Source organism: Amyelois transitella, chromosome 27 (assembly GCF_032362555.1).
Source record: "Amyelois transitella isolate CPQ chromosome 27, ilAmyTran1.1, whole genome shotgun sequence".
NCBI lineage: Eukaryota > Metazoa > Arthropoda > Insecta > Lepidoptera > Pyralidae > Amyelois > Amyelois transitella.
This window is the reverse complement of record NC_083530.1, coordinates 3,753,168-3,766,065: the sequence shown is the minus strand read 5'-3', so window position 1 is coordinate 3,766,065 and position 12,898 is coordinate 3,753,168. Positions and strand designations below refer to the sequence as shown.

General features: G+C 37.0%; 1 protein-coding gene across 6 annotated transcripts in view; it reads right to left on the bottom strand.

Annotated features, from left to right (window-relative positions):
* LOC106141160 (ryanodine receptor) overlaps positions 1–12,898 on the bottom strand; it is a 113,998-nt gene that overhangs the window by 93,839 nt on the left and 7,261 nt on the right. For all 6 annotated transcript variants that reach the window (XM_060952055.1, XM_060952054.1, XM_060952058.1 and 3 more), the window contains exons 2-6: positions 6,519–6,640; positions 3,073–3,222; positions 2,328–2,381; positions 579–656; positions 190–308 (exon numbers count right to left, since the gene is read on the bottom strand). In XM_060952055.1, the coding sequence (XP_060808038.1) occupies positions 190–308; positions 579–656; positions 2,328–2,381; positions 3,073–3,222; positions 6,519–6,575 (458 nt within the window). In that variant the 5' untranslated portion in view covers positions 6,576–6,640. The remainder of the gene's footprint in view (positions 1–189; positions 309–578; positions 657–2,327; positions 2,382–3,072; positions 3,223–6,518; positions 6,641–12,898) is intronic.

Sequence of the window (12,898 nt, the reverse complement as noted above, 5' to 3'; positions counted from 1 at the left end):
CAATATTAGTAAGTAAGAAATTATCATAATTTTTCTAGTTTATTGCAGCATACACAAGTGCCTAAGTATATTAAAGTGTCTTTGATACCGATTTCATAAAAAAAAAAAAATTTACTGGCAAAAAAATATTTTCAAACGCTTTGGACGAATCGCTTTAGTTCGTTTGTTTAGACAATAAAATCAGAATACCTTTGTTTGCTAGCAGGATGGAGGGTCCACCAACAAGCCTCTCCTTGCGAATGCTCTTGTAGACCCACGTCAAAGGCCAGTTTATCTTGAGACGACGATGTGGATAGACAAGCCAAGTACTGAAAACAGAAAAAAAGTTATCATTTTCTCGTATGGAATGTTATTTGTTGCATGGTAAAAAGCAAATATCATTTGTTTAATGAAATAAATCAAAATTGAATATGGAACTGTAAACTAAACTCTTAAATCTCCAACTAAGTCATATAGCAATTTCCCTGATTTTCATTTTACCTATTAATATTGTAAGTTTACCAACGAGAATATTTTTTTTAAAATTTTGACATTGTGCAATTCACTTATACATTAATTTTCTAGGAATAAGGCCTCACCATGTCGCTGTTGAGATGTCGCAATAGAATGGCATTGCCGTACAGCAAAGTCCTATGGCCAGAACCTGTGCCTTTTCCCTGAAACAGAAAAAAGAAACATTAAGCAATTGTTCTTATGGTAATCGTAAAAAATGTAATGGCAATTATTAAAAAGGAATTAATTAACAGAAGTTTTTCTACAGATTATGAAATATCATCACTTCCAGTGTGCCCTTGGAACTTCATACAAAATTTAGGATTTTATTAGGAATTCAGGATTTTCACTCAAATGATTACACCTATTTCATATTCTTATAAAGGTTTAATCTGATCAAGAAAGGGACTTTGATTAGGTTGTAATATTAATCAAATAAAAACAAAATCACGCAAAAGTTTTTTTGGAAAACTGAGAAGTAAAACCAAATGTCACGATATTGGACATTTTATGAATAACTATAAAACGAAATAGATAATATTCTTAAGATCAAGGACAGATATGAGGACGCAGGATGTGAGGAATGGCGAAACAAATCTCATCCATATGAGACGTCATATTCTTTATTAGGTACTTCTAAAGAAATAAAAGAAAAATAATTTTAATAAGTAATTTTGAAAAATTATTAGACAAGCAAAACGATTTAAATATGATAAAAAAAATCACTAAATGCTTTTTAATTTTGATGGCAATACTGGAATTGTATAATCACAATTATAAATTATGGTACTTTTTATTACATATCGTTAGTTCAAATTACATATTAAAATTGGTGCTTTTCATGAAGTGATTTGAATTCAGTCGGAACATCATAGGTATTGACTAATCATTTTAAATCCAATAAAGGGATAAACTTATCAATTCACCCCATAAAATACTCAAAGTTAAATTACACTACAGCAGACAGTAAAATGAATGATGATTCTGACAAAACCGATGTTAATAAAGAAACGTCCAAAGAAAACTTTAGAATTATTCCTTAATATGTTTAGTTAGATAATAATGATTGACCAAGAATCCATCACAGCCTGCATTTAAAAGCTCATAATTTCTTTCACAGGGCGTACATAAATTAAAGTAACATTGTAAAATGATGGACTCTCGTCTAAAAAAGTGGTGTCAGATTTAAAATTTAGAATTATGCCGATGCGAGTGACCAATCAAAAGCATGCAATTTACCGGAACATTCGGCTAATACTCACTAAATTTTCTTTGCCCTGGAAAAATTTAAACACCACGACGATACTTATACATACATAGATATTATTCACAATAGGAAAGTGTTAACACAATAATTGAATTGAGATTTGATATTTAAAATCTTTTTATAACAAGTTTAACTAGTGTTTAGTTGTACAGATAAGAAAACAAGACTTGATTTAAATTAGGAACATTATAAAAACAAGCAGAATTTGGAAATAATTATTTTCTGCTCTTGTAAATGTACCGTAATTTCGAAGTACATTAACTAAATATGCAATAGGGAATACGCTAGATTACACAAAGGGAGAGAGAGATACATCTACATATCATGAAACCAGGTACTAACCAGCTAAAATTTTTTTTTTTTTTGCTTACTGGAATATACAGAATTAATAGGAACATGTGCTTTTGTTCAATACGGTTTTATAGAAAGGGCTTGTCTTTTCACCTGTACCGAAAATATTATTTGTGAACAAGATAATACATAATTGAGGAAGGTATTCGACTGTTAATTTAAAGAGAACATTTACTTTTAATGTACAATAATTAGATAATTAATTGCCAATACTTACAGTCTCTGAACCGGCCGCCGTCACCAATTCTTGGAGAGCTCTCACAGACAGGGCCTGAAAAGAGACAACAAAGTTCATTAATCCTGTACTTTAATAATAGATCAATATTTTTAAATATATATTTATTAAAAAACTAGCCGGTTCGCACGCTAAATTAGTTTTCCCCATATGTTCACCCAAAATAATTTTCAAATATAAAATGGTTATTAGGCTAACATAATTTTGACACTACCGGCGTGGGACTCATCTTCCAATGGTCTGAGCGATATTAATCGTCACGATAGTTTCCAGGTTCGATTTTCAACTCCATATTAATTTTATATTTTGTTTTTACTACTTTTTTGTGGTTTTTCTGACGTCATTTGAAACAGTTAACAAAAACACAGTGCACCGCTCGTTAGCCCAGGTACTGTAACTTAATGTGTGTTCTTGGAAACCAAAAAGACCGGAACCCTCAGCAATTGGAAGGTCATTTAAGAAGAAGACGCGTTTTTTTGTGGATATTATCTTTGTTGATAATATCCACAAAAAGGCGTGCCCTGCTTTCCTACAAGGAAATTAATATTCAAAACGTACCCGTTAAATAAGAAAGATTGCGATGAGAGCTGCTGCTGATAATTTCTCGAATGAGAACATGTTCTCGTTCGCAGAGTTCTCATGAAATCCCGTAATTTATAAATTTAGTTTTACAAACAGTATGTTACATTATCTTATACGATAGCAATCGTACTAAACATAAACATACCTGTTCAATGACAAAGACGCATTGCGACAAATCCGGTGGTATGTTCTTGTCCGCGATGTTCTCCAGAAAGCAATGCCGGTTGCCGAAGCCCTCGGCCGCGAGGCAGACACGCTCGCCTGTTGCCGTGCAAGACAGGCAGACCATATCTTCCTGTAAAGTAAAAAAAAATCGGTTATAAAGTCGGTTTACTGACGATAGTTGAACGTGACAACGTCTTAAGAAACGCTGCCGAACGCGATGGCCGATTGTGCCTCTTTGTCGCTCGTTCCGCGCTCTCGCTTGCACTTCAAGCCTTACATGGAACGCCTCAAAATGAGGTAACGCCGCATGAGTCATGTTTTTTTCGTGCGTGCAACCGGCTCAATCGAATTATAAGACGTTGTCACGTCAAGAATAAAGATTTGAAGTGATTTAGAAACGTAAGCTACACAAATTTGAGAAACCATACTTGTAACAACCTAAAAATATCATTGTAATTTGCTACTGCTTCACCTCCCGCGCAGATTGTTCGGTGTAAGTAAAAGGTATTAGTATTTCTCAAATCTGTTGCCGTCACGTTGACTTGTGTCGATAAAGAAGTGACACGTGAGTTATATACCTAACCTAAGCTTCGTTCTAGTCTAGCCATTACATTCTAGAGTTCTGTCGGTGCAAGTTTCCTCATGATGATTATCTATCAATTTTAATTTCAATAGTCATTGTCAATGAAAATTCGAGACTATCATACTGAAATGCCTAACAAAGAATCATTACGAAGTGTGGGAAAAAACGTTTTCCTCATAAATTGAAGACACAAAGCAAAGCGAGCAACCCTCTCGAATTTCAGTTCAAACGGGCTTTTATCGAATAGGGTTGTCGATTCTTTGATATTTATTTGTATTCGCTAAGTATATATCCATGAGTAAGAATTGTTGACCGGATTTTATTTCAATCCATCTATACTAATATTATAAAGCTGAAGAGTTTGTTTGATTGTTAGTTTGTTTGTTTGAACGCGCTAATCTCAGGAACTACTGTTTCGAATTGAAAAATTCTTTTTTTAATTTATCTAGGAGGGCTTTAGGCTATATACGAGTAATATCACGCTGCAACTATAAGGAGCAAAGAAATAATGGAATATGTGACAAAAGCGGGGAAAATTATTCATCCTTGGGGGTTTCAATGATGCCCAAAATAACTATTCCACGCGGACAAAATCGCGGACACAGCTAGTTTTTTATAAACGACTGCCGTTTATTATCGGTGTTACGAATCTACTTCTATGTTTTGTATTATCTGTCCATCCTTACACATTACTATGGTGAATTTTCGCTTACTGTTTTTACTGACGCGGAAAATTTTGAAGTTTTCTTATTATGGTACCTAGGCAAAAGGGAAGTATTACTCCTTTCAATTAATTGTAGAGAGTGAGAGAATTTTAGGTTAAATATATACTAGAGGCAGCCCGCGACTTCGTCCGCATATAAATCCTATCAATCCCGCGGGAACTCCGAGATAAAAAGTAGTCTATATGTTGTTCTGGGTCTTCAGCTACCTACATACCAAATAATCGGTACAGTAGTTCTTGCGTGTAAGAGTAACAAACATCCATACTGACATCCTGACATACTCACAAACTTTCGCATTTATAATATTAGTAGGATTTTCTAACAGGCAACCCTAATATCCAACAAGTGGATCTTCGTCCGTCCAATTACCGGCCCCATTCACGCGAAAGCTCTCCAATATAACAGTTTTTTTTTTATAGAAGCTCACTATGTACACGGTGGGTATTCAATAAGAATCTACGGAATAAAAATTTCATCTTCCTGCCATTTGCATCGTCCATGGACAGAACGTCAAATAAAGGACGTCCTGGTAAAGGGTCAGGTCAAAAGTACCCGAAACCGCCGAGCTTGCATGAAGAGAGTTATGAATGTGGATGAAGCGAAGGATGCAGAGTACGTGGCAAGTGGAAAGAGGTAGTCTCTGCCTACTGTCAAATCTATGTATATCTGTTTGTGAACAGAATCTGACACACGTAGAACTAATAATATCACAAGTAGCCATATGTGTCGGTAACATAAATAGCTCTATGTTAGTCATAGTCCACCAGCGTGCCAAAATTTATAGAAATGTTGTCGTGATGGCTATTATAAATATGTTATATTATAAATAAATAAATAAATATATACGGGACAAATTACATGGATTGAGTTCCTCGAAGTGAGTTCGAGACTTGTGTTACGAGAAACTAACACAACGATACAATATTTTATAATAAATACTATTGTAGATAAAAGTCCAAGACCCAGGCCAATCGAAAAAGTTCTTTTCTCATCATGCCCTGGCCGGGATTCGAACCCGGGACCTCCGGTTTCACAGACAAGCGTACTAACCACTGCGCCACAAAGGCCGTCATAGAGAATATGATTTCTCCTTTCTCCTCCCGTTAATTCCAGGAATTATTTTCCTCTCTGGAGATGAGACCGGGAGCATCTTTTAACCCGAAGTGTGTATGTCAGGTTCTTGAAGCGATTCCCGTCTGTCAACCTTTGTAGGGAAACCTTACCAATAATGGATGTTACACAGTTGCCTGAATGTGCAGGTTTAATATATACATAGGTACATACATATCCCTTACGGGGTAGACAGAGCCAACAGTCCCGAAAAGACTGAATGGCCACGTTCAGCTACTCGGCTTAATGATGGTATTGAGATCCAAATAGTGAGGTTGCTAGCCCATCGCCTTAAAAAGGATCGCAATTCTATAAGCCTATCCCTTAGTCGCCTTTTACGACATCCATGTGAAAGAGATGGAGTGGTCCTATTGCTTTTTCTATTGGTACTGGGAACCACACGGCACTGCAGGTTTAATCGTGATATTTTTCCTCACCGTAAGAGTATCTGTTCACAACCTGGTATAACTTCTACCATTCCTAACTTGCCATATAAAAATACAGTCAGATGTTGAATCCTATTACATGTCGTCGAAATAAATAATGGACAAAGCAATCAAGAGAGTGTCCGGCACAAACAGTGTCTTATTGCTCTACTTTGTCCGGAAAAACATTCTGTTGTGGTTTAAGAAAAAAGCAGTTTAACTGATAAATCATTGAACATGACGTATTTTGTTTTAGTTCCATTCTATTTAATAAAGGAAAAAAATACTTTTTCTTTTATAATAACAAGGCTTCCCTTAATAACTTGAACAAAAGTTACAATAAAATTTACTATCGCGATCAGAAGAATATATTATTGTTGTTATTAGTTAGTTTTACTCAATCAAACGAGTAGAGGAGATAAACGCTCATTTTTATTGATTTAATCAGCGCCATCTAGTGGTAACGCAATGGCACTAATGCAATTCCAGTTAAGTTTGTTCGAGTAAAACTCGCAATCCCTCAGATACACCTTAGGTAATTTTTTTTGTCAAAGTAAGGTATTCGTAAGTAATAAGAGCTTACCGTACGTAAGAATGAAACATCATCTTGCTCGCTTGCACCTCCCTCAGCTTCCGCCATCTTGTCCGAGTTCTATTATCTTCTGTTACCCTCTACCACATCACTTGTCCTCTTCAAATGCATAACTGAAACCAAAGAGAACAACAATATGTAGGTAATAATAATAAAGCCTTTATTTCTGAACTTTTGACATTTTTACATATTTAAAACAGAGTATTTAAAACTAAAATCTACATTTAACTACAAAAGGTCTCTCAGTTCGGTGTGCCTTATGGCAAAGGCCTCCTCCAACTCTTTCCACTGCTTTATGTCTGCCCCCACTCTTGCCTAGACCAAAGAGAATACCATGTCATAATTAGAGTAATGTGGCGCTAACCTAAAATACTCTTTGCTGATTGGTAAATTTCTTCGCATCTGATCATTATATCCCGGATCATAGTCCCGGTTGCGCCCTCATCTCTTTGTAGAGGAGCCTAGCGTTCGCATGAATACTATTCTGGCTTTGGTAAGTTACGTTTTGATAAATCACGTGATTTGGTAAAAAGATAGAACCAAATTATACATAGTCCATTTTTATTTCGATAGTTGTGAAAAAGTAGTTTTCATCACGACAGTAAATAAAAGGCGAAATGATAGATAAAACATTTATACAGTACAAAAATTGGTGAACATATAAAACAACAAATTTTAAACTTGAACCCATATACCTAATACACATTTATAGCGGGTATAAAGACAACAGCGCCATGATTTATGACCCACCTTCCAAGGTAGGGTTAGCTGTCGGGTCCTGTGTAGATAATGGATGGAAATTATACCGCATTGTATACCCGACCGGTTCAGGAAAGACTAAAGGTATATTCTCAAAAAGGATTGATTACAATGAATCCTTTCAGCTGAAAATTTTATGTATAAAATATGGTACATCATCGTTCAGTCTTTACGACGAACGGCTGCTTATAAAAAGTTAAGTTATTGAGCTTAGATAATGAAATACAAATATAAAAAAGAGGACACTGACTCTTTAATGACGTATGAACGCACATCACAAACCAACCGTTGTTGGGGGGAGTCCAGATTCACCTTGGGGTTGCAGGTTCCTTATATGGTGTAGGGGCGTACTTACTAAGGGAGGATTTCCCGGCAAGATTCCGCGGGAATAAAAAAAAGGATGGCAATCATGTTCTGGAATTTTTATTTTTATACTAGCTATGCCCGCAACTTCGTCCGCGCGGAATAGTTATTTTAGGCATCATTGAAGCCCTCAAGGATGAATAATTTTCCCCGTTTTTTCACATTTTCCATTATTTCTTCGCTCAAAATAGTTACAGCGTGATGTTATATAGCCTAAAGCCTTCCTCGATAAATGGTCTAATCAACACAAAAATAATTTTTCAATTCGAACCAGCAGTTCCTGAGATTCAAACAAACAAACTCTTCAGATTTATAATATTAGTATAGATTTATTGATTGAGATCGACAGCCAGCAGAAGGAAAAACCAAGCAGATACTAATAAATATACATATAATATAATAAGACGATAAAATTTACGATCCCCAAATTCGCAAAAAAAGTTGCCTTACACTATAAATAAAATAATAATTTAATTGATTTAAAAAGGTTTGCGTTATCACATTCGTACGGATCATTAAGTTTCACACGCAAGCATGCCTAACGTATTTATAAAGAACCTTAACTAATTACACGGCGACCCTATTTAGGGCACTCCCGATTTCTGGGCTCAGTAAATAACTGATAGAACGACATAAAAATGGCAATTTTAGTATCGGATCGCGAAATATTGGCGATATAACCTTTTATGATGCGAATATTATACTTTATAAAATGGTGTATGTAACAACTAAATAGAATAGACTATGAGTATAATCTATACATATATTATAAAGCTGAAGGGTTTGTTTGTTTGAACGCGCTAATATCAGGAGCTACTGGTTCGAATTGAAAAATTCTTTTTGTGTTGAATAAACTATTTATCGAAGAACTATTAGGAGCGAAGAAATAATGGAGAATATGAAAAAACTCGGGGGAAATAATTCATCCTTGAGGGCTTCAATGATGCCCAAAATTATTCCACGTGGACGAAGTCACTGGCATACCTAGTCGAAAATATAGGTGTATGTTCAGATATTTGCATATTCGCATCGGGTCGCCAACATATACTGCCGAGATTCCTAACATTTTGTGAAACTTATAGCTTCAGGGAACCCCTATACCATTTATTCCGTCGGTGACATATTTGCGGAATGAGAAATGAAAACGGACAAGCGGGAGTCGCTACCTCTATAATATTTGTCATTCCCTCCCTGTGTCTATTTTCCCAGATACATAAAAGTTAGGGATTTTCTAGGCAAGAGTGGAAGACATTATTTGAGCTTGCTTGCACCTTAGGCCTCATCGTTTACCATCAGGCAGATTAAGGTTAAAAGCATAAGTAAAATCACTTCCCTTTCCCGGAGGGATAAGCAGACGTTTGTACAAAAACCGGAAAGCCTATTTATTTATTTCACATCTCATTCCCAGAGGGGACTGGCATTTTTTAGTTTTTTTTTTAATATCGTTAAATTAAAAAAAGTATATATTATACTAGCTGACCCGGCAAACGTTGTTTTTGCCTTAAAAATAATAATAAATGACGACTGATCAGTTAACGACCGGTGATGAAAAATTATAAAATTACTAAAATGGCTTATCACTAAGGGGTATGAAATATACATATGTTGGCCGTTTCTCAGACCTACTCAATATGCTCACAAGATTTCATGAGAGTCAAGCCGTTTCGGAGGAGTACGGGAACGAACATTGTGACACGAGAATTTTATATATAAGATTTTAGTTTATGTCAAAAATTTAAACTTTACAATGCTATTGGTATCAAGTAATCTGTAATCTTTGTCACCTTGAATTGCTTGAAAGAATGCATGTGTACCTGCAGTTAACACGAGGGTCAACTAAACAAATAGCTATTTTATAACAGCTATGTCATCTCTGTGTGCCGTGTGGTTCCCGGCACCAATACAAAAAAGAATAGGATCACTCCATCTCTTTCCCATGGATGTTGTAAAAGGCGACTAAGGGATACGCTTACAAACTTGGGATTCTTTTTTAGGCGATGGGCTAGCAACCTGTCACTATTTGAATCTCAATTCTTTTATTAAGCCAAATAGCTGAATGTGGCCATTCAGTGTTTTCAAGACTGTTGGCTCTGTCTATTCCACAAGGGATATAGACGTGACCATATGTATGTATGTCATCTTATCATACTGTAGTTACATATTTCCAATTGGATATTTATTAATTTCAGTTTGCACTCGCTCTTAAGACTATTTACAACATTGCATTGTCTAGCAGTACGCCTTTGGAATATGCAGATGAGTTGTAACTTTGACTTTAAAGTCAGGATCTGCGCCAAAGGTTATTTATAAACGTTAAGACTTAACTTACCCCTCTCTCTACCTCTTTTCTTTCTTTCTTTCCTATATTATGGCTTCCACCGGGCTTTCGATGATTCTGCCAATGTCATGGTTTGAAGAGAAATTAACCGTTTAGATAGACAACTGTTTTCTCTGTCTACCCCGCAAAGATGTAGATGTGATTATATGTTATGTTATGTTTTAAATAATGAAAACTAGTATAAAGTCTAAAAAGATAAGTTATCGTGTTCGTAATAAATGATAGAGCTCTATAAATTTATGTTCCCGATACAGAATACAAGATAGATTGTGTCACAAAAATCCTTTTAGCAAATGATGTATTCTTATTTTTTTCTCCATGCCTTTACACATTTTGGGGGTCAGACCTCTTAGTGCATTAGTTGGCTTTGTCGTTTACTTATACATACATAAAATCACGCCTCTTTCCCGGAGGGGTAGGCAGAGACTACCTCTTTCCACTTTTCCGTTTACTTATGTTTGAAACTATTAGTTGCCCGCGGATTCGTACGCGTGTAGGAGGTGCGTCCTGTTAATGAGTACCTTATATGATGAAGCGAAAAAGAATGCAGGGGTCGTGGGAAGATGTAAACTCTGCCTGCCCCTCCAGGAAACAGGCGTGATTTCATGTATGTATGTATACACAAAGAAGAAAAAATATAGGTTCATTAACAGTTAATAGCGACGTCCCCGTAGCATGACCCGCGCGACGCCGTTTTTATCGCGCAAAAACCTATCGCTGTAACGTTTCACGTCATTATAAAAAGTGAAACAGCGATAGTTTTTCATAATCATAATCGTTCATTCATTGAATAAGGTTACAATATTTGTCTTAATTATCGAGCGTTCTATGCTACAATGACAGGTCATCATGAAGTTTATCCTACTACTATTATAAAGGCGAAAGTTTGTATGGATGTATGGATGTTTGTTACTCTTTCACGCAAAAACTACTGAACCGATTACCATGAAATTTGGTATGTAGGTAGCTGAAGACCCAGAATAACACATAGGCTACTTTTTATCACAGAGTTCCCGCGGGATTGATAGGGTTTCCATGCGGACGAAGTCGCGGGCGGCCTCTAGTCTGGTATAACTCCGGCTGCATAGCACTCTCAGATTTCAGAGACTAACATACATTTTCGGGTATTTAGACACTATAACTATATGTATACAAAGTGTCAGTCGAATATATCTGGAAAGCCAGTCCACTAGTATTGATTGAATTTCAGTGCAACTTTCCCTAATCGTATGACCCACTTCTAACGAAACTAGTTTAGTAATCTGTGGAAATGATAGTCCCAAAATTGTTACAACACTAGTTGCCCGCAACTTCGTCCGCCATAAAACGAAATCTGTGTGACTGTGAATATTTTAAAAAAAGCTAACTCCCTGTAAGTATTAGATGTAAGAAGACTAAGGGTAGATTTTTTTATATATTTCAAATTGAACCTAGCCTGAAAATACTTTTAGACTGCTGGCTCTGACTTCCCCCTTTGGGATAACACTGTAAGACCCAATGGTTGACTGGTAGATAATGCTTCTAGCATTAAGTCCGCCAATTGTGCTATACATTTGTATTTTATGCAAAGAAGTTTAAATGTGCCGTGTGGTTCCCGGCACCAATAAAAAAAAAGAATAGGACCACTCCATCTCTTTCCCACGGATGTCGTAAAAGGCGATTAAGAGATAGGCTTACAAACTTGGGATTCTTTTTTAGGCGACAGGCTAGCAACCTGTCACTATTTGAATCTCAATTCTATCATTAAGCTAAATAGCTGAACGTGGCCTTTCAGTCTTTTCAAGACTGTTGGGTCTGTCTACCCCGTAAGGGATATAGACGTGATGATATGTATGTATGTCTTCTTCTTTCTCCTGGCTATAGTCCCAATTTATTTGGGGTCAGCCCTCCTAGTATTTCTGCGCCACACCACACGGTTGTGGGTTGTCTGTCCGTCAACGCATGTACTCTTCAGGTCATTCTTTATTGTCTGCATCCAGGTCATTGGAGGTCTTCCGCGGGGTCTTCTGCCTTCCTCCATACTCAGAACTTTCTTAGTCATATGGTCATCATCCCTTCTCATTACGTGGCCGTACCAGCGCAGGCGGCTTTCTCTAAGCTTCTCGTGTATGTCTGCCACTTTAAATGTACCACGGAGATATTCATTTCGGATTTTATCCATTCTAGACACACCGCCAGACCAGCGCAACATATTCATCTCTGTTACGTGAATCCTCTGTTCGTCCGACTTCCTCATTGGCCAGCACTCAGATCCATACAGTAGGGCTGGTCTTACTGCTCTTTTATAGACATTGCCCTTGATTTTAATTGGCATTCTAGAGTCGCAAAGGACGCCGGACAGGGATCTCCATTTCAGCCAGGCTGTCCGGATTCTGTTTTGTAGGTCCTTTTCTACGCAGACTTTGGGTGCAACAATGGATCCGAGGTATTTAAACTCTTCTACTCTGTTGAGAGGTTTGTCTTCAATTAATGGACATGGAATAGCGTCTGGACCTCTACCAGAGAAGTCGCAGAACATATACTCGGTCTTCGTTCTGCTGATTCTCAGACCTCTCCTTTCCAAGGACTCCTGCCACGCAGTTAGGTCAGCTTGCACTTCCGCCAACGATTCTGCTACAAGAACCACGTCGTCAGCGTATAGAAGCGACCAGGGTGCTGGTTTTTGTATATCTGCAGTGATGTAGTCCATTACCAGGTTGAATAAGAGAGGGCTCAGGGATGAACCCTGATGAACGCCCACTCTGATTTCGAAAGGTTCGCTTGTTCCAGCTGGGCTTACCACTCTTGTCGTAACGTTGTGGTAAAGGTCTTTAAGGAGCTGAATATAATGCTCTTGGACTAACTGTGCCCTCAATGCTTGCCATATAAGCTCTCTCGGAACCCGGTCAAAGGCCTTTTCAAGGTCGATGAA